Genomic DNA, 21503 nt, shown 5'->3' on the forward strand with positions numbered 1-21503 from the left:
CAATCAGTTGACTGCATGCCAGGAAAAGAAGACCCAAACCTACCAGTGGGACTGTGTCCCCTGAGGAATGTAGCTGTGAGCAGTGCACCAATGCATATTGTAACTAGAATTACTAGAAATCGCTTGGTAGAAGGCTTTAGCAACACTAAGGATGGGGCCATTTTGATACATTAGCCATATATTTTGGTATTCGGTGAACATTTTAAAAACAACCATGAACATTTGTAGTATTTTCTGGCAAATGTTTACTAAGGTTGTCTATACTTTTGGTGGGCAATATATATTGTGTGTACACATGCACAGACAGTGGACAAATTAAAGTAAAAACCTGAATAAATCTAAAGATCTAAGTGACTTTGAAAGAGGAATCATTATTGGGGCACAGATGGCACTAAATGGTTTGATGAGTATGAAAATGATGTGAATCCAATGCTATGGCCTACACAGTCAACCAGTTAAACACCTGTGGGATATTATTGACAGACTTGTTGTACAGCGCTCTCCACCACCACCCATAAAAAAAATCCTCCCAGTAGCTAATAGCTGTTTCTGTTGCGGGAGTTCGTATGACGCTGATTTGTGGGCTGTGGGCACATTCGTGCCACACTGCTTTAGAAAAAAAAAGTAGCACTGTGCCAATGTTATTACTGATTTGAGTAAAGCCTTTCGGCTTGCTAATGCTAAATTTTTTTAGACTTATCGAAAAATACAATAGACAATATAAAATGTTGTTGTGTAAACTTGCTGATATTGATAGCTTGTTATGCCGCCTTCTGAATTAGGGTGCACCCAAACATAAGTCGGTCAAGTATTTTATCCTCTTTCGTAATCCAAACAAGCCATTTGAATCTGTCAACCACTGCATCCTTATTAATAAATTCCAGAATATAGGGTTTGTCTAGACAACATAGATGACTATCTAGCCTTGTTAGAAAACGAATGAACGTAGGGTTTAATCATTGCCTGAAGGTAGGGAAGAGAAGATCTCCTTGTTGCTCCGAGGCAAGAAACATAGCCTGGAAGCGGATTCAAGCTTCCACTGGAAGCCATTGTAATGTGTGAAGAATCAGGGTGACATGGGACAACTTGGGATAGATTAACACCAGGCAGGCCGCTTCATTCTGAATAAATTGAAGCAGTTTGGTTGCATATGCAGGGAGCCCCAGAAAGAGTGAGTTGCAGTAATCCATATATGAGATGACAAGTGCCTGGACAAGAACCTGTGCTTCTTCCTGCGGTAAGCCAAGTCGTCCTCTACCAACGTTGTAAAGCATAAAATAGCAGGAGCATGTCACTGCCTTGATGTTATAGGATGTCACCTAGGGTCAAGCCAAGGTTCTTTGCACTCTGGAAGGAAGACACAGGGCAGTTGTCAACCATGATGGACAGGTCCTGGAGCAGACAGGCTTTACTGTGACAGAAGAGCAGTCCGTCTTTTCAAGGTTAAACTTCAGGTGGTGGGCTGACATCCAAGTGCAGATGTCTTCCACGCATGCAAATGCATGTTGTCATCTGGGTGTTGGAAGGAGAACGAGACAAAGTCGACTGGAGCAGATGACTGGAGTGGTGTGGGGGTGAGATTAGTTGTCAACAGCAGCTAGGAAATATAAGGTTGAGTGTGTTGCTTGCTTTGTGATTATGAGTTGATATAGAAAGGAGTCAAAAAATTGAAAATGAGAATTTGACACAAAGGCAGATGTTGGTTAAGTTCAAGTCACCCAGTAATATGAGTGGTGAGCCATTATCTGGGAATTAACTAATCGCAATGTCAAGCTCATTAAGGAAGTTGGAAGATTGATGACAACAACGTCGAGCTTGAATTGAAAGATCACACTGACAGCTTGGAATTTAAAAAAGGAAATGGGTAAATGCGCAAGAGGGAAGTTGAAGGAACAAGTAGCCCTGCGCTGCCACCGAAGCGACTAGATGCTCTTGGACTATGGGAAGACACATCATTATATCAAGAGAGAGCAAACAGAATAGCAGTATTTTCTTGGGAAATTCATGTTCTGTCATGGCCAGGAAGTCAAAAGCCTGGAGGGCAGCATAGGCCGAGATTAATTCGGCCTTGTTGACAGCAGATGAACAGTCCCAAACACTGCCGGATACAAGGAATTTCTCTATTCTATTCACATCTTGATCTATTCTATCCAGATGTATCTATTCCATTTCTCTTACTGCACTGCTCAAAGGGAAAACAATCATCACAGTATAACACCAAGTCAATTGAACTTCAGGAATATCAATCTGTCCATTTAGGAAGCATAAGGGATTGTGAATCAATGTTACCTGTTTTGTTGCAAATGAAAGTGACAACACTGGCGAGGCAACAGCAAGACAACTTGCCACAGACAATTGCTCTCGCCTTATCCTTCCAGACGGATTCTTCTCTAGTTTAATGTGTTGCTAGTGTCCATGTCACTACTGGTAGCATGAGGCAGTACCTGCAGCCTATTCAGGTTGCACAGGCAGTCCAGCTCCTCCAGGATGGCACATCCATACGTGCAGTTGCAAGAAGGTTTGCTGTGTCTCCCAGTACAGTCTCAAGAGCATAGATGAGATACCAGGAGACAGGCTGGACAGGGCCGTAGAAGGGCAAAATTATTTCAACATTTGGTAAAATAATTCAACATTAAATTAATAACCTATCCACCTTTCCTATTTTCTGTATTGCGCATGGCGCACCCCCCCACCCCCCCACCCCCCACCTCGACATGAGATGGTTTGGTCTTGTCCCCAAACTTGGTAGAAGTGAATTGTGAGTGAGGAATGCTGGTAGAGCATCAATGATGTCTTTGCTTTATTAAGAAAAATCTAGTTTCCTAAAACAAAAAGGAAGAAAAAGTCTGGCGAAAAGAAAGGACGACAGTATGTTACCCAGTTTTTCAAAAAGGAAGATGATTGGTGGAAATGAACCTGTTAGCTTAGTCTATAGTGAAATAGGCTAGTTTTGCTGCCTAACAAAGTAGTAATTAGTTATTTAATACATTCCCAAGAAATTCTGTGTTTACATTTCGTTCCTCTTTTAGCCAACATTAAATCAATGCAGGTAAAATCTTAGCAAGCTATTGATACTAAATCAGTTGTCTCTGCCCCTGCCTGGTGCCAGGCCCAAAAGATGCAGTTTCAGGCTCAGCAGCCCTGTCTGACCATCCCCATACCCCTGAACCAGCCCTAGTCCCAACAGAAGTAGGTGAGCAGCATTGTGTTGAATGACATGTCAGTTGTCATAATTGCATGGGTCTGTGGGATATTTATTGAAATAATTATGAAAATTATAATTTATGAAAAATTATTAGGAAAATTATAAGAATATTTGAATTCTAATCAATTAAAAAAAGAATTTTCAATGATAAGAATTCAAACATTCTAGAACATTCTATAGATGATAATGTGAATTATATTAAGTAAGTTATTCATTAGTGTTGAGATCTTCACAGTCAAGAGACAATACTTCTAGGATAATCTCATGCGGACAGATGAGACCAAATAAGATAATTTTGGTAAAGAAAAACCATCTCGATGTTAGCAGAAACTAAATGAAGCCTTCAAATTAAAGAAACATGAAGGAGGTTCAGTGATTTCTTTGTTGTTGTTAAGATACAGGGGCTGCATACTGGAATGTTGTGAGCCGTTACAGATCATTTTCTAATTGTGATATTTTAAAGCCTAACAAAATGACAATGGACCATTCGGATGCTGGAATAATCTGTTTAATAATATCAGGAAAAATTATGACAAAAAAGTCAATATTTGGTAAATTTGGCAACATGTCTTTCCAATGACATCCATTAGACAATTTAAAGTGATACATGTGCACAAGTGTGTGCATAGAAATCAAATGCTTGTTCAACTGACTATTTCAGAGAATTGGCGTGGTGTATTGTCAATGCAAAGTTTGGCTGTTGTTTCAGTGGCTGGCTTTGAACCATCGGATCTGCGCTCAGAACAACAGTGGATTCCTGTCCCGTTATGAAGGGTGGATTCCTGTCCCGTTATGAAGGGTGGATTCCTGTCCCGTTATGAAGGGTGGATTCCTGTCCCGTTATGAAGGGTGGATTCCTGTCCCGTTATGAAGGGTGGATTCCTGTCCCGTTATGAAGGGTGGATTCCTGTCCCGTTATGAAGGGTGGATTCCTGTCCCGTTATGAAGGGTGGATTCCTGTCCCGTTATGAAGGGTGGATTCCTGTCCCGTTATGAAGGGGCTCCTACACACCTAGAAAAAATAACATTTAGTTAAATTTGAATTAGATATAGTGTTGTACAAGTGAAAACATATCACATTAATTAATATCAAAACTTACAGTTAAGTACAGTCTCAAGAAACATCCCTGAAACACTCCTTATACCCTGCCCCAGTCCAAGTTTTCTAAATGGAAGGAGTTATAGAGTGTAAGGAAGCATACAACACACTGTCAACTTCAGGTCCAAGGCACCATTCACAGACAGAAACCTAAGATATAAATACAATGTATCTGAAATTACTCTTCACATGCTCCCCTCATCCAGACCCTATAATTTATGACAGTCTGTAAAGGCCATGTCAGATTTCCAATACGTGTTTACATGATACATTCACTGATCAATTCATTGGGTAGTCAGCTGTTTGTTAACACAAATAGCCACACAGCGAATCACATGGTTAAGACTGAATTGTTCAACCAAAAATTAGAACAGGGAATGCATGATCTATGTGACTTGTCGTGGTATGATTGTTGGTATCAGACGTGATGATGGTTACAGCATCTCAGAAACAAACTTGAGTTTACAGAGCATAGTAGATAAAAAAAAATAAAAATCTGGGAGGGAGTTGTTTAGGTGAAACAAACGTGTTAATTAGAGGTCAGATGAAAATGGCCAGACTTGTTCAAGCTGACAAAAAGGCCACAAACAGTCAAATAACCACTCTCTACAACAGTGTTGTGGTGTGCAGAAGGGCATCTCAGAATGCACAATGGATTGAACCTTGAAGGACAAGGAGCAATAAGTGGGCCCTACCTGGCACTAGATAGGTATACCAATAAAAAACTAACAAAATGGTGAAAGCTGATTGTCTCTTTCCCTCCCAGGACTAAGGCTAAAATGTTTTATTATAAGCAGACTTACAAATCTCTCTTGAAGCTCAGGTCCTGGCTCAGTGTGATCTAAATCTACTCCAGGTTTTGCTACCTATAGGGCAATAGAATAAAGAGCAGTTAATCATTGTCACATTTTAGTCATATAGGAGACAAATCCAGCATCTTGAGTGTAAACATTGTGTACTTGTGGTAAAAGAACAACACTGACATTGCAAGCTGGATGCTCTAACATCCCGCTACATATTAATTGCACATTGAATATAGAATAGGGGTCAACCAATTAATCCTTTGGCCAATTAATCAGCACTGATAGGATGTTTTACAAACTATTGCTATCGGCAGAACTTGGCTCCGATGCGCAGCCCTTTACCAGTCACTTGCAACTTACATCACCTTGCGAAGTCAAGGTAATGTCACTGTGTACAGATCCCGAGATCATTCATAATTAAAATAAACATTATTTTTAAAACAGCGTTGTTTTTCTGAGCATGATAAGTTTGTTGTTTATAGAGTGACATTATAAATGCATTAGACTGAAGATGACTGCTGCTCTGCCAAAAGCATGTGGTCTCTGTTTTGCTAGCAAGCAAGGTTGTTAGAATTTGGCTAGCCGAAAGTGCAAGCCTTACGCAATTGTGGGCCAATGGCCATATCTAAACATTTGGGGCCCATTTTTACTGAAAATGTGTGCGTACGATTAACTCCTGATAATAATCTACTATTAACTGTTAAAGACCTCAAAGAATGGCACTCTTCCTTGATTTTATGAGACACAAGTGCTGGCACTCAGGGCACTGGAGGGGGTCTACCATAAATGCACGATAGACTTTAAATTAAGTTTTTCAATGTAGACTAAATCAGAGATATTTTTCTCAGAAAGCAATTCTCCCCCCCATGAAAAACCCCTTTGACGCGTTATTCTGGCGATGGGGTTAGAAGATGTTGGCTAAACCTTGCATTCCCGGGTTAAACGTTGGAACAGCTGATTGTACAGCAAGGCTGACCAGTGGCATTCAAGTAGTATCGGTTTTCAGTTTATTTCTCTCCACAAAAGTAATGTTTCGGCAATATAACGCAACACTATCACTCTCAACTCGATACAAGACAGGGAGGAAAAGAAACCATTCAACTTTTACTTTACTTCCAAATACTCCAGCCACATAAATATCCATTCATGAAATGAAACTGCACATTTTAGGGTCCTCCTTAACCCAGTAATATGCCCCAGTAGGAAAGGAGGTTTATAAAATGGTTTACATTGTAAGGGGATGCGCAACAGAAGTAAATCCTTCCTGGCCAGTGATAAATCACAGGACAGCATCGCCCATTGTAGAAAATAATTCTTTCCAATGATGTAATCCACACAATCATACCATTTTCTCCATTATCATATCATGCATCTCAACTGGAATAACTGACTTTATGGGGGGAAAATTGCAAAAAATATATACATCAGAGTTTACGTTAGCCGGCAAATGCTGGTATGTTTCAGTGGGAAAATATGCCAAATAAATAGATTAATAGCATATTAAATATAAATAGACTAATATTGGGTGACCTATACGATCTGTTGCCAAGAAAACAGCAAGCCTCTGCTGTTTCAGTGAGACATTACTGAGTTTTTTGTACAATACAATACTAATATTAGTCAAAATATTTTATAATCTAAATATTGTGCAAAAAGTGGGGGGGTGTTATTGGTCGATTAATCGGCTATCAGCTTTTTCCTGCTCCAAACTATCATTATTATATCGACCTTTAAAGATCCACTATCAGTCAACCTCTAGTATAGAGCCCATGAAAGTGGCTTGTTTCTGCTTTGGTCATACATGTAGTCAGAGAGCCAGTCAGAAACACATTAAAATTAAGTGCATACTACGTAAAAAAAGAAAAATATATAGGCAGTCATCTGGGCTAAGTGAATTTACTACTGTACGTACCTCTTACCGCTTCCATTTCACACCTAAAAGACAGATTTCCTAACAAAATTTTTGTTAGTTTTCTCTGAAATTAAATCAGTATTTTTAGAGGACATTTTTGTTCCATGAATAAGGATTCACTTACTTATATTTCACCTCTTGGCCCCTGGGGAGAAAATGAATTTGAGAAAAGGACATCAACAATCTGGCATATCGTGTGAAATTTTTCCGTATCGGTTTCTAGTCTAGGTACAGATTTATAGTGTTTGAAACATTGAGGTGGTATGATTCAGCAAATTAAACATGCTCCCCTTTTCTGCTGGACTCACTGTCAGTCTTCTTAAAACACTGTCAAAATACTATACTTTGATTGTCCCTGAAGTTACAGCCATGTGTTTGCTTGTTTTCTTAAATTACTTGTGTAACCATATGTACAAGTGAAAGTATTGTTACATTACAGTCGATACACTGTTAACTTAAACAAAATGCAAACACTGCCATTACATGCCAATGCACAGTTCATTTGCTAGCTAGCTAGCTTAGCCTTCATTAAGTTATCGAACGAGTAGCTAGCCTGGCCAGTAACTGGTTATTCTGATCATACAGTACCATACTACAGATGTGGTTGGGACCCATCCCACATTTAAATAAGCATTAAATATATATATATATATTTTACATACCTGCTCCTAAATCAGCTGACAGGGTATTCAACATGATGTATCTTGAAAATCCTCTTCCTCTTCACTTGTATGAGAGGGTGGAGAGGGATTTGCAACTATGGCACTTTGGTCGCAAACTCCCGAGCCCCTTACGGGTCATGGTAAAAATACAATTAATAGTCAGGCAAATAAGCCTCTTTAATCCAATTCTCTTAACTTTTATTCATTCCCATATTTTTTATAAATTTCCTCAGCTCTCACCTGTTGATTAAACATTTGAAGAGTAATGGCATAACATGTAATCAATACAATTTAAACTAAATTATAACTTCTTTAACATTTATTTTTATTTATTTAAAATGCATAGGGTTTATGCTTAATGTTTAAATAATTTCTTGATTTCATACATTGGAAAACTCTGAATAATAATCTTTGGCAGAGCAAATCTGAGACATTCCTTTCTGCTTACAAATTAACTCAAGATTATGGCTTGACTGTACTGCGTGTGGCAGTCATCTTTATTGTGGCAACTGCCAGAAAAACACTGTAAAAGCGCCCCTGCCAAGGTTGGAGTTACTGGTGCATAACCAGTGCTATCACACATGAGATGTGAACAACTTCTTCCGCAGGTAAACGTCAGTCCCCAGCTTACGGCACATACCTTTCGTCCTCAGTGTAGGGATGGTGTTTTGCAATCTGGGGCTATGCCACACTCAAAATGTGGCCAGGAGTTCTAGTTACAGAAAATATCAAAGATGTTATGATTTGTCAACCTATTTGAAATAGAGCTCAAGACTCCCCCATAGCAAGACATAAATTATTTCACTGTGGCCAACACAATGAAACAAAGAACCGGCTCTTACATAATTAAGTGAATACAATTAGCACATATCCGAAGCTAGACATTTGGTTTCCAATTAAATAGTAGTGCCATCCGGCACACATTATCCTGTACAAAACAATATATCATGTCCAGTATAGTGAAACATATTGGAGAACTTCTCCTGTCAAGGGGCATGGCAGTGTTTGAGACACACATAGCATAGAATTTTGGCAAAAACGCTATGTCTCAGTCTTATCAGACCACAAAACCTTTTTGGTTCCTCTCATGCTTTCAGATGGTACTTTGAGCAACGGCTTCTTACTTGCCACCTTCTAATAAATGCTTTATGCAGAGCTCTTGATATGATGAACTGGTGCATTTTTTAACCCACTCCCAGCGACTGAACTCTGTAGCTACTTCAAATTGATTGTTAGCCTGTCTGTGACCGCTTTACTTGTTTGAAAACTGAGTTTTGAGGGATGCCATTTTCTTGGTACTGCCTGGGTGGTGTGATGCAGTTTACACTTTCTAAATAATTGATCCAACTGTGCTTACTGGGATTTCCAAAGACTTGGATGTTAGTTGGTCCTTAAACAATGTTTTTTTTTAAATCCAAGACATGTGACTGTAACTAGAATCACAGGGGAGGCCGATGGTAAGGTAATTGTGTCCTTGTCAGGGGAATTCATTTTATCTTTGTAAACTGGGAGCTAACACGGAACAGGAGTAAAATAGTTATGCAACATGTTTCATTAATTTATGTAACCAATACTTACACAACAAAAGCTATATGGCCAAAAGTATGTGAACAACCCCTTTTCATTATTGAGTTCAGGTGTTTCAGCCACACCCATTGCTCACAGGGGCATAAAAGATGCCACCTTTGCCACAAGTCAGTTTGTGAAATGTCTGCCCTACTAGATCTGTCCCGTTATATTGTAAGTGCTATAATTGTGAAGAGAAAGCACCTAGGAGCAACAACAACCCTGCCACGAAGTGGTAGACCACGTAAAGTGGGGCTGCCAAGTGTTGAAGCTCATAGCTCGTATAAATCGCCTATCATCTGTTGCATCTCTCACCACAGAGTTCCAAACTGCCTCGGGAAGCAATATCAGCACAAGAACTGTGCGTTGGGAGCTTCACGAAATGGGTTTCCATGGCCAATCAGCTGTATGCAAGTCTCACATCAACATGCACAATGCCAAGTGTAGGCTGGTGTGGAAAGCACGCCTCCACTGGACTCTGGATTAGTGGAAACGTGTTCTCTGGAGTAATGAACCAGGGATAATGATCTGGGGCTGTGCTTAAGGGTTTGGGCTAGGCCCCTTAGTTTCAGTGAAGTGGCATCTTAATGCTACAGGATACAAAGACATTCTAGACAATTCAGTGCTTCAAACTTTGTGGCAACAGTTTGGAGGAACAAAGCAGGGACCACAAAGCAGGGTCCATAAATACATGGTTTGATGAGGTTGGTTTGGAGGAACTCAAGTGGCCTGCACAGAGCCCTGACCTCAACCCTACTGAACACCTTTGGGATGAATTGGAACGGCGATTGCGCCAAGCCAGGCCTTCTCATCCAACATCAGTGCCTGACCGTACAAATGCTCTTTTGGTTGAATGGGCATAAATTCCCACAGAGACACTCAAAAATGTTGTGGAAAGCCTTCCCAGAAAAGTGGTGGCTGTTATCGCTACAAAGGTGGGGCCAACTCCATATTCATGCCCATGGTTTTGGAATGGGATATCCATCATACTCATATACAGTGGATATAAAACGTCTATACACCGCTGATAAAATGCCAGGTTTTTGTGGTGTAAAAGAATGAGACAAACATAAATGATGTCAGAACATTTTTCCACTTTTAATGTCACCTGTAATGTGAACAATTCAATTGAAAAACAACTGAAATCTTCGAGGGGGGAAAATGAAAAATAAAAACCTTATAATAACCTGGTTGCACAAGTGTGCACACCCTCTTATAACTGGGGATATGGCTGTGTTCAGAGTTAACCAATCATTTTCAAACTCATGTTAAATAGAAGTAATTACACACATGCCATCATTTAAAGTGACTCTGATTAATCACAAATAAAGTTCAGCTGTTCTATTTTCCTGATATTTTTATTAGTTGCATCTCAGAGCAAAAGCCATGGTCTGCAGAGAGCTTCCAAAGCATCAGACATATCTCTTTGTTGAAAGTTATCAGTCAGGAGAAGGGTACAAAATAATTTCCAAAGCATTAGATATACCATGGAACACAGTGAAGACAGTCATCATCAAGTGGAGAAAATATGGCACAACAAAGACATTACCAAGAACTGGACTTCCCTCCAAAATTGATGAAAAGACGAGAAGAAAACTGGTCAGGGAGACTTCCAAGAGGCCTACAGCAACATTAAAGGAAAATTGCAGGAATTTCTGGCCAGTACTGGCTGTGTGCTACATGTGACAACAATCACCCTTATTCTTCATATGAATGGGCTATGGGGTAGGGTGGCAAAGAAAATAATCCAAGCCCAGCTGAAGTTTGCAAAAATAAACATCAAGTCCCCCAAATGCATGGAGGAAAATGTGTTATGGTCTGATTAAACCAAGGATGACATTTTTGGCCATAATTCCAAAAGGTATGTTTGGCGCAAAAAACAACACTGCATATCACCCAAAGAACACCATACCCACAGTGAAGCATGGTGGTGGCAGCATCATGCTTTGGGGCTGTTTTTCTTCAGCTGGAATCGGGGCCTTAGTCAGGGTGGAGGGAATTATGAACAGTTCCAAATACCAGGCAATTTTGGCACAAAACCTTCAGGTGTCCGTTAGAAAGCTGAAGATGAAGTTCACCTTTCAGCACAACAACGACCCAAAGCACACATCCAAATCCACAAAAGCATGGCTTCACCAGAAGAAGATTAACGTTTTGGAATAGCCCAGCCAGAGCCCAGACCTGAATCCAATTGAACATATGTGGGGTGATCTGAAGAGGGCTGTGCACAGGAGATGTCCTCGTAATCTGACAGATTTGGAGCGCTTTTGCAAAGAAGAGTGGGCAAATATTGCCACGTCAAGATGTGCCATGATAATAGACTCCTACCCAAAAAGACTGAGTGCTGTAATAAAATCAAAAGGTGCCTCAACAAAGTATTAGTTTAAGGGTACGCACACTTATGCAACCAGGTTATTGTGATTTTTTATATTTTTTCTTCTTAAAGATTTCAGTTTGTATTTCAATTGAATTGTTCACGTTATAGGTCACATTAAAGGTGGAAAATATTCTGACATTATGTATCTTTGTCTCATTCTTTTACATCACAAGAACCTGGCATTTTAACAGGGGTGTGTAGACTTTTTAAATCCACTGTAGGTGTGATGGCCAAGTGTCCACATACTTTTGGCCATATAGTAACTGTATGTATACAGTATATAATGGCTGATATGTACAGTCACTTAATCAATAAGTCTGTTAAATATTTCATTTACGGTGTTGGATGTGTTGTGGCTCAAACAAATAATACTCATGTTACAGAGAAACCAACAGACTGGTAGTTAAGAATAACTAAATAGGCATTAAATAAAAACAATTGAGTTAAATGAAAAGGTATTGATGACCTAGCTGTAAATGTTAACAGAAAAATTATATGAATACAGAACTGCATTTTCTTGTAAAGAAAACTCTGCTGTACAGTATGTCTGTGAGATGTTATTACTAAAAAACGTTACTTGCTTTATACCAGTGATTGCAATGTATACACTGTAAACACAGTACCACGTATTTAACTGTAGGCCATAATTGATATACTGTATTACAATATGTTTAGACAAAGTGTATTTGACTTTGCTGTATCCTATCCACTGTTCAGTATGCCCTGAATATATACCACGCTGTGTCTTGTATACTGATCCTCTACAGCGTGTGCTATAGATGCTATAGAATGTGCTGTGTCTTGTATACACTATATATTCAATATGTACCATGTGTACTGCACTGTATAGACTTACAGAGCTGGGGCTCGAGTGTCGGCGCAGTTTGGGTGACTCTTTTCCAGTAGAGGAGGTCTTAGAGGTGATACAGGCATTGTTTTCGGAGTGCACCCTCTTCACCTGGCTGGCAGGCTTCTCAAAGGCATCAAAACCACTCTGTGTCCGCTGAACCTTGACCTTCCTGTCCTCGGGGATGGTGTCCAGGGGCTTGATGACCGATTCTGTTCCCTGGCCGCTGCGTGTAGACATCTTTGTGACACATATCTGATAGGAGGCACAGAAAGAGAGAAGAGACAGACACAGTAAATTGTCTTTACTGCTATTTGGCCAAATATTGCTTCCCATCCTTTCCCCAACCCACCATGTCCCCTCCTAATCTAGATCTACCATTCATTTAATCTTTCTACCGGTCTCCATCTATCTTGCTCTGTGGAGTCCAAGTTCAGCGTTACAAAGAGAAGCTTTTTATCTCCATCTCCATCTGATCAAAACATATCAACAAGCCAACTCTGTTTATGCCGCTGCCTCTTTCACACCCCAGTTCTGCTGTGTGGTCACATAAGCACACACGCACAGACACACATGCACAAACACCTGAATAAACACACCTGTAACTTACCAGCTACACCACACCCGCCAAAAGAGTGTGTGTTCCCTGGACACACAAGGACCAATCAGTGTGTCGTGTTCTGCCACGGCCTCCTCTACAAATGAAATATTTAACACTGGACTCACCAACAAGCTGCCATTCTAATTACTACACATATACAGTAACCAGGCTGCAGTAGAGTCACCTTGCAGCTTGCAAAGTTGGTCCAACCCACAAATAGCAGCAGTAAACAATTAATATAAAAAATTTACTATATGGGTTAATTATTTATATGTTCTAATATCTGATGGTTAGGGTTAGATTTCACGCATTGTATTTGTTCCGATTTGTTGTGGGTTGTAGTAACACATGGGGTAGTCAGTGTACACCAACGTTTTGTGCATCTTTTATTTGTTGCGGAAGTTAATCAAACATGCAATCTTCAGATAGAAACATTTAATTGTTTTAGTTTTTTAGAAGAGAGGACGTGGTACTGCGAGATTACATACGGTCACTGGCGAACTAAATTGACGAAATACGACAGAATCATCTCACAGCATATGGAAAACCCGGATGGTGTTTTGGTGGATGCAGGGGATTTCAACCATTCAAATCTGAAAAAGTTTTTTCCCAAACCCCCAAAATGACTCCTGTCCAAACAGAGGAGACAAAACACTGGACCAGGTGTACACAAACATTCTGGAGGCTTGCAAAGATATTCCCCTCCCCCATCTGGGACAGTATTCCTACTCCCAAAGTATTTAAACGTGTGAAACCATCAGTGAGGACAGTCAAAGTGTGGCCAGAGGGGTCAGTCTCACTGGTACAGCACCAGTTTCAACATACAGACTGACGTTTGTTCGCACCTCAAGCCACCATTGACTCCCATATAGACATTAAAACATACGCTTCTTCCATTCTGGATTAATTCAACATCTGCATCCCGTAAACAAATAGACCTTCCCCAACTAGAAGCCGTGGATGAACAGAGAGATCCGACCACTTCTGAAGGCAAGCAACACTGCTTTCAGATCTGGCGATGTGGAGACCTACAGCTCATCCAGGGCCAACCTGAAAAGGGGAATCAATATAGCTAAAAAAAGACCACAAACTGCGTACTGAGGAGCACTTCAATAAAAACACCAAACCATGACGCATGTGGCAGGGTATCCAAGCCATCACAGACTACCCGCCAAAGAACCATACTCCACAGCAAGCGATGTCTCCTTCACCAACAAGTTAAACAACTTCCACGTCTGCTTTGACAGGGACAACAAAGAGCCAGCCATTAAAGCTGAACTCCCCCCAGATGAACCCCCCCAGACCATTCACAGCAGATGTGTCGTCTGCACTGAGCAGGGTGAATGCACGCAAGGCTGCAGGTCCTGATGGTGTCCGCGGGTGTGTGTTCAGAGCATGTGCTGGGCAGCTGGCCAAGGTGTTAACTAAAATTTTCAACCTGTCACTGGCCCAGACCGCAACCAATGTGCCAGGGCTGAAGCAGTCGATTATTAAGTGCTTTGAAAAACTAGTTCTGGTCCACCTTAAGTCCTGCCTCCCCCCAACACTGGACTCCTACCAGTTTGCGTACCAGTCGAACACGTCTACAGAGGACGGCTCTACATTCTGCCCAGACTCACCTGGACAAAACCAACACCTATGATAGAATGCTATTCATAGACTTTAGCTCAGCATTCAACATGGTCATCTCCTCTAGGCTGGTCAACAAACTGCATGACCTGGGGTTCAGCCCCTCTCTCTGCAACTGGACTTTAGACTTCCTAACCAACAGACCCCAGTCTGTCAGGTTAGACAACTTCACCTACTCCACCCCGATCCTGCACACTGATGTTCCACATGGCTGCGTGCTGAGCACCCTCCTGTACTCCCTCTTCACCCACGACTGTGTTCCTGTACACAGTTCCAAAACCGTCATCAAGATCGCAGACGACAGCACAGTGGTAGGCCTGATCAGTGACAATGATGAGTTAGCCTACAGGGAAGAGGTCAAGTGCCTGGCAGAATGGTGAGCTGACAACAATCTGGCCATCAAAGCAAAGAGGCTGAAGAAGGCCCGCTTGTCTTCCCAGATCCTGTAGAACTTCTACTGCTGCACTATCGAGAGCATTTTGACAAACTGTGCCACAGTGAGGTTTGGCGGATGCTCTGTGGCCAACCGGAAGGCACAGCAACGGGTGGTGAAAACTGCCCAGCACATCACTGGTGCACAGCACAAGTGGTGTCTAAGCAGGGCACGCGGTATCATCAGAGAGCTTTTACACCCAAGCCACAAACTGCTTTCCCTCCTACCATCAGGCAGGCAGTACAGGTCCCTTCGGTCCCGCACCAGCAGGTTCGGGAACAGCTTATTCCCATCTACTGTAACCCTGCAGAACTCAGTGACCCATCCCATCACTAACCATACCCACCCGCCCACCGCTTAGTAATGCCTCTCTGGGACGTTGTTGCACTACTCCCTTGTACTACATGTCTACCTCAGGAACCTCATTGCTGCTATCCATGCATTTCAGTTGCATATGCCACCTTGCATCTTCAGTTTGCCTGCACTGCACATTTAGAATTGCCATTGTACTTGCTTATCTTTTTTTCAGATGTTACATGCATGTCTACCTCTGGAACCTCATTGCTGCTATCCCTGCATTTCAGTTGCACATACTACCTTACACCTCCAACTAGCTTGATTGCACAGTCAGAATGGCCATTGCACAATTATTCATTCCCTCTTGCACATGCATATCCTTAATAATGTTCTGCCCTCCCCTATTTGCCATCATTGCACATTTCGAATTGCCATTTGGCACTGTATTTGCCCACATTGTACATCCATACATTCCGCTTGTAACATACACTTTACTTAATACTAAATTTCCTGCCCCCTTCTATTTGCACTTCTGGTTAGATGCTAACTGCATTTCGTTGTACTGTACTTGTACTGTTCAATCACAATAAAGTTGAATCTAATCTAATTACGGGACATACTTCTTTAAAATTGATTAAGAAGCTTGAAAATGGGATGTGTGATGCATATTTGGTTGAGGAGACAGACAGTGGAGCATGTATTGTTGTACTGTGAGTTCAATGATGTGGAGAGAGATTGTTCGACAGTGTAAGGAAGGTGGGACGCCAATGGATGGTATTCTGGGAGAAGGACATGGAAGCAGTGAGGTATGTTGGGAACTATTATATTTTATAAGGTAGCCCGGTTTAGGCAGGAGAATATGAGTGTTGTACGTCATGATTTACCCCCCACTCCAGAACAGCGGTATATGCACTTTAAAATTGACTGGTTCAGCCAACAGAATCCTAAAGAAGAAGACAGATTTCATTTAAAGGACTGTAGCGGCTGCTTATGGCATTGTTGATTTAACAACAATATTTGTATGAATGTCACAAAATCTAATTGATAAAAACGTGGTTTTGTATTCTCATGGAACTTGTCATAAACAAGAAACCAGAAAAAAGTTGATGCTGTCATTTTAAAGTGTAATTATTTATTAGCTATAATAATTTATTATTCAAAAGGATGGAGCCAAAACGGGCCACTATCACATTAGTGGTACTGCGTTGGAAATGTACTTGCTCTTTGAAAGCGTTAATGATGTCGAGATGAGTAACAAATAAACAGTGGATATGTTTGGTGTTGTCCATGTTTGGCTAACACATTTTTATTGTAACTGTACGTTATCTTGTATTTGATCCGATATCATACATACATGTAAACGGTCACAGTTGCTTGCCATAGCAAACCAGCCAGGTAACTGTTTGGGTCAATCTAACTAGAAAAGTTGTGTGGCTGCTTGTACTTGGCATTAGCTGTGTATCTTGCATGACTTCTGTCTCAATCTCGTCATGAAAACAGTTGCTGTATTTATGTAGTTAGATGTTTATTATTGTTTCTACCTTCTATCACATAGAAACAACCCCAAATGTTTGCTGGAGCTAGTAAACTACCTGCTTTATCAGACTGCTTAGAGACCTTTGTGCAAATGTTTAAGGAGGAGGAAGAGGAGGAGGTGGGGAATGGAGAGGGACAGGTGTAGGAAGATCGAGAGCCCACTACAGAGGTGAACATACATTCCTACAGTTATTTGTTTTGAGTGTGAATGTTTTTATACAAACATAATTACAGAGTTGGCAACTCGAGTTCCAGACTTAGACTCAAGTCACAGTAAATATAGAATAGCTAAAATCAATCAATCATTTAAATGTATTTATAAAGCCCTTTTTACAACAGCAGTTGTCACAAAGTGCTTTACAGAGACACCCGGCCTTAAACCCCAAGGAGCAAACAACAGTAGTGTTGGATTTCAGTGGCTAGGAAAACCTCCCTAAGAAGGCCGAATTTTAGGAAGAAACCTAGAGAGGACCCAGGCTCAGAGGGGTGACCAGTCCTCTTCTGGCTGTGCCGGGTGAGATATTAGAATAATAAATAAAGAGTCTATTTGATTCTAGACTAGGTCAAAAGTATGACCAGGTGGACAAGGACAGGGACAGCAACGTGCCCCCCAAACCAGGTACTCCACAGGTGTGGACCAGGACCTCAACTCCTCCTAAGATTTAAAACTGGAGGAGACTGAGAAAAGTTAGAAAGTGCATTCCTCATATCCCCCAGAAACAATAATATAGCAGCGTAACACCTTGGAACTGAGACAGGGGGTCCGGTGACAGGGCCCAACAGGCAGGAAATCAATCCACCCACATTGCCAGGCATCAACCAAAGGGACACCAACCAACTGCAATCCCCCTGAAAGAAGGCCGAGTATTGCCAGCAGTGTACAGCCCAATTGCACAAGTAAAACAATGGAAAAAAACTGCCTTGTTCCAGTCAGACTCTGAGTTGGACAGATAAAGCAATAAAAGATGAAAGTCACCTAGGCAAAGTAAGTGACATTTCTCCTCAGAGAAATGAGCGGGAAGCGAACAGTCAAAATGGCAAGTGGAATTGCACCTGATCCATTTGTAATAACATTTTGCTAAAAATATATTACAATTTAAGGGGGCAACATAAATCCTTGTTGCAAAACGTGTGGCACATCAATCAGAGCTGCAACGAGCACAACATCAAACTTCTTGCTCCACTTGAAGGGACACAGAGAGTGGTTAGTTCGACTGACCCCAATGGTATACAAGTGTGCTCATAAGTTTGCATACCCTGGCAGAAATGGTGACATTTTGAAATTATTTTGAAAATTACGGATCACACACTTTTATTTAAGGTTAGTTGGCTCCTTTTTAAATCATAATGATAACAGAAATCACCCAAAGGGGCCCGATCACAAGTTTCATACCCTTGAATGTTTGGCCTTGTTACAGACACATAAGGTGACACACACGCAATTAAAGGTGAATTTCCCACACCTGTGGCTTTTTAAATTGCAATTAGTGTCTGTGTATGAATTGTCAATGAGTTTGTTAGCTCTCATGTGGATGCACTGAGCAGGCTAGATACTGAGCCATGGGGAGCAGAAAAGAACTGTCAAAAGACGTGTAACAAGGTAATGGAACTTTATAAAGATGGAAAAGGTTTTGAAAAGATATCCAAAGCCTTGCAAATGACAGTCAGTACTTTTCAATCACTTATAAAGAAGTGGAAAATACAGGGATCTCTTGATACTAAGTCAAGGTCAGGTAGACCAAGAAAGATATCAACCAAAGCTGACAGGAGAATTGTTTGGCATACAAAGAAAAACCCACAAGTAACCTCAAAGAAAAATACAAAGAAAAACAGGCTACTCTGGAAAAAGATGGTGTGGTTGTTTGATGGAGCAATACGACGTTACAAAAATTAGCTGCATGGTCTAGTTGCAGAAAGAAGCCATTATTGCACCAATGCCACAAATAAGCCTGGTTAGAATATGCCTGACAACACCTTGTGGATTACAGGATTACAACTTCTGGCACACTGTAATTTGGAGTGACGAGACCAAAATAGAGCTTTATGGTCACAACCATAAGCACTTTGTTTGGAGAACAAGGCCTATAGTGAACAGAATACCATCCCCACTGTGAAGCATGGTGATGGCTCACTGATGTTTTGGGGCTGTGTGAGCTCTAACAGCACAGGGAATCTTGTGAAAATTGATGCCAAGATGAATGCAGCATGTTATCAGAAAATACTGGCAGACAATTTGCATTCTTCAGCCCGAAAGCTGCGCATGGGACACTCTTGGGCTTTCCAGCACGCACAAGGCCAAGTTGACCCTCCAGTGGTTACAGCAGAAAAAGGTGAAGGTTCTGGAGTGGACATCATAGTCTCCTGACGTTAATATCATCGAGACACTCTGGGGGGATCGCAAACGTGTGATTCATGCAAGATGACCAAAGACTTTGCATGACCTGGAGGCATTTTGCCAAGACTAATGGGCAGCTATACCACCTGCAAGAATTCAGGGCCTCATAAGCAACTATCACAAAAGGCTGCATGCTGTCATTGACACTAAAGGGGGCAATACACAGTATTAAGAACTAAGGGTATACAGACTTATGTACAGGGGTCAGTTCATTTTTTTCTTTGTCACCATGTTTTGTTTTATGATTGTGCCATTCTGTTATGACCTACAGTTGAATGTGAATCCCATAAGAAATAAAATAAATGTGTTTTGCCTGCTCCCTCATGTTTTCTTTACAAATGGGACATATATTACCAGTTCTCCAAAGGTCCGCAAACGTTTGAGCCCAACTGAATATGCAAGTCGTAGAACGCCTCTGCTGCTCTAAAGGAATCGCTTTTGGGCATGTTGGTCTTCCATTCCAGACCCCGCTTTCTGCTGTGGAGATTACTGTACTCTACCAAAATTAGAGCCAGATTTCTGATGGAGTAACATTTAGATTTGTAAAGTGGGGCGTTAATGCAATTTGTGACTTTCTTTAGTAGGCAACCTGCCTAAGAGTTTATATGGCAGAAAAAACCCTGCATCAGTAATCATGCTTTGAAATTCTGGTTGTGGCTCACAACATCATCATCCTGGACACTGGACCCACTCCAATTCTGTTCCTTCCCACCTGGAAAGGAGGAATACACATGAGAATGCTCTTCATTGACTAAAGCTCAACATCGTAGTGCACTCCACGTTCATCACTATGCTTTGGATATTAGGACTGAAAGCCTTACTCTGCAACTAGGTCATGGACTTCCTGATGGGATGGCCCCTAAGTGTGAAGGCAGCCTTGTGATACTGGCGAAAGAGTTCTCTGTCAATTTAATCATTGACTTGTAGGTTTGCAGCACTATTTTTCTGCCTCTGCTTTGGATGATTATAGTTATAGCGTAAATAATAATCCTGGAGGCAGCCTTGTGATACTGGCGAAAGAGTTCTCTGTCAATTTAATCATTGACTTGTAGGTTTGCAGCACTATTGTTCTGCCTCTGCTTTGGATGATTATAGTTATAGCGTAAATAATAATCCTGTGCATGTAATTCATTACAACAGTGTCTGCTTATCACTCTCCAGACTGTAGTGTCATCTAACAGTGACAAACATTAGATATTCCTTCTCATGTCACTTTAGTAAGAATGGCTCAACCCATCACAAAATATAGCCTTAGGCCTATTGGGCCAAATTCGGAAACTTAATCCAGACTGCCTTGCAATCTTCAGATGAATTTTGAACAATTTAGTAATCCGGTAATGTGGCAGTTGTAGGTGTGTGTCATCCAGTCTATGCAAAGAAATGCATGCTGAATCCGCTAACCAACACAGCCCAGTCTAAAGCAGCCTACAAAATGTAGTGATTGACTATACAGTGTTGCATGAAAGTATGTGAACCCTACCAGGACGGTCATTTTTGTATGAAATTTTAACAAACTCAAACCCAATTCATAATAAAGAAATTCCATACAAAAGACAAACAAAAACAAAACATTTTTTATTTATCAACAACGAATGTGTGCAACAATGTGAACCCCTTCATTCAATAGCTTGTGGCACCTCCATTAGCAGTGATAACTTGCAAATTCCTCCTGTAGCCACAAATCAATCTCTGACATAATCTAAGTGATTTCTGGCCACTCCACCTGACAGAACTCAGCCAATTGGGTAAGGTTTAAGGGTTGGCTGACATATACTGTCCGTTTCATGTCCTGCCTCAGCATATCAATTGTATTAATGTAAGAACTTTGACTTGGCCAATCCAAAACACGAATCTTCTTTCCCCAGAGCCATTCTTTGGGAGATTTGCAATAATAGTGCTTTGGGTCGTTGTCTTGTTGGAAGACCCCTTTTCAGCCTAGCTTTAGCTCCTTGACTGATTCTCTGACATTCTGTTCAAGAACCTCCTGGCAGAGTTGCTGTCATGTTAAATGCACTCCATTTGTAAATTATTTGCCCCACAGAGAACTGATGTAGCCCAAATCTCTTTGTGATTTAGCCTTCCCCTGATGTGCTCTCACTCCGCTCTTTCGGATGCCCTCTGAGATCTCCTGCCCTCTCGGC

At 41.1% G+C, this 21503-nt stretch overlaps 1 protein-coding gene and 1 long non-coding RNA gene across 5 annotated transcripts in view; both read right to left on the reverse strand.

Annotated features, from left to right (window-relative positions):
- Positions 1-21503, reverse strand: part of cdk14 (cyclin-dependent kinase 14) — a 187102-nt gene that overhangs the window by 120159 nt on the left and 45440 nt on the right. For 3 of the 4 annotated variants that reach the window (XM_034288992.1, XM_010885138.3, XM_020041402.2), the window contains one exon: positions 12481-12726. In XM_034288992.1, the coding sequence (XP_034144883.1) occupies positions 12481-12726 (246 nt within the window). Of the gene's footprint in view, positions 1-12480; positions 12727-13081; positions 13106-21503 lie in introns of those variants that run through there. The other variant, XM_020041403.3, reaches the window with a different exon arrangement.
- On the reverse strand, positions 3767-6479 carry LOC109614822. The gene is made up of 3 exons (XR_002195774.3): positions 5108-6479; positions 4306-4370; positions 3767-4217 (listed from the first exon to the last, which is right to left on the reverse strand). It is a non-coding gene; the product is annotated as an uncharacterized LOC109614822 (long non-coding RNA).

Source organism: Esox lucius, chromosome 20, assembly GCF_011004845.1.
Source record: "Esox lucius isolate fEsoLuc1 chromosome 20, fEsoLuc1.pri, whole genome shotgun sequence".
Classification (NCBI taxonomy): domain Eukaryota; kingdom Metazoa; phylum Chordata; class Actinopteri; order Esociformes; family Esocidae; genus Esox; species Esox lucius.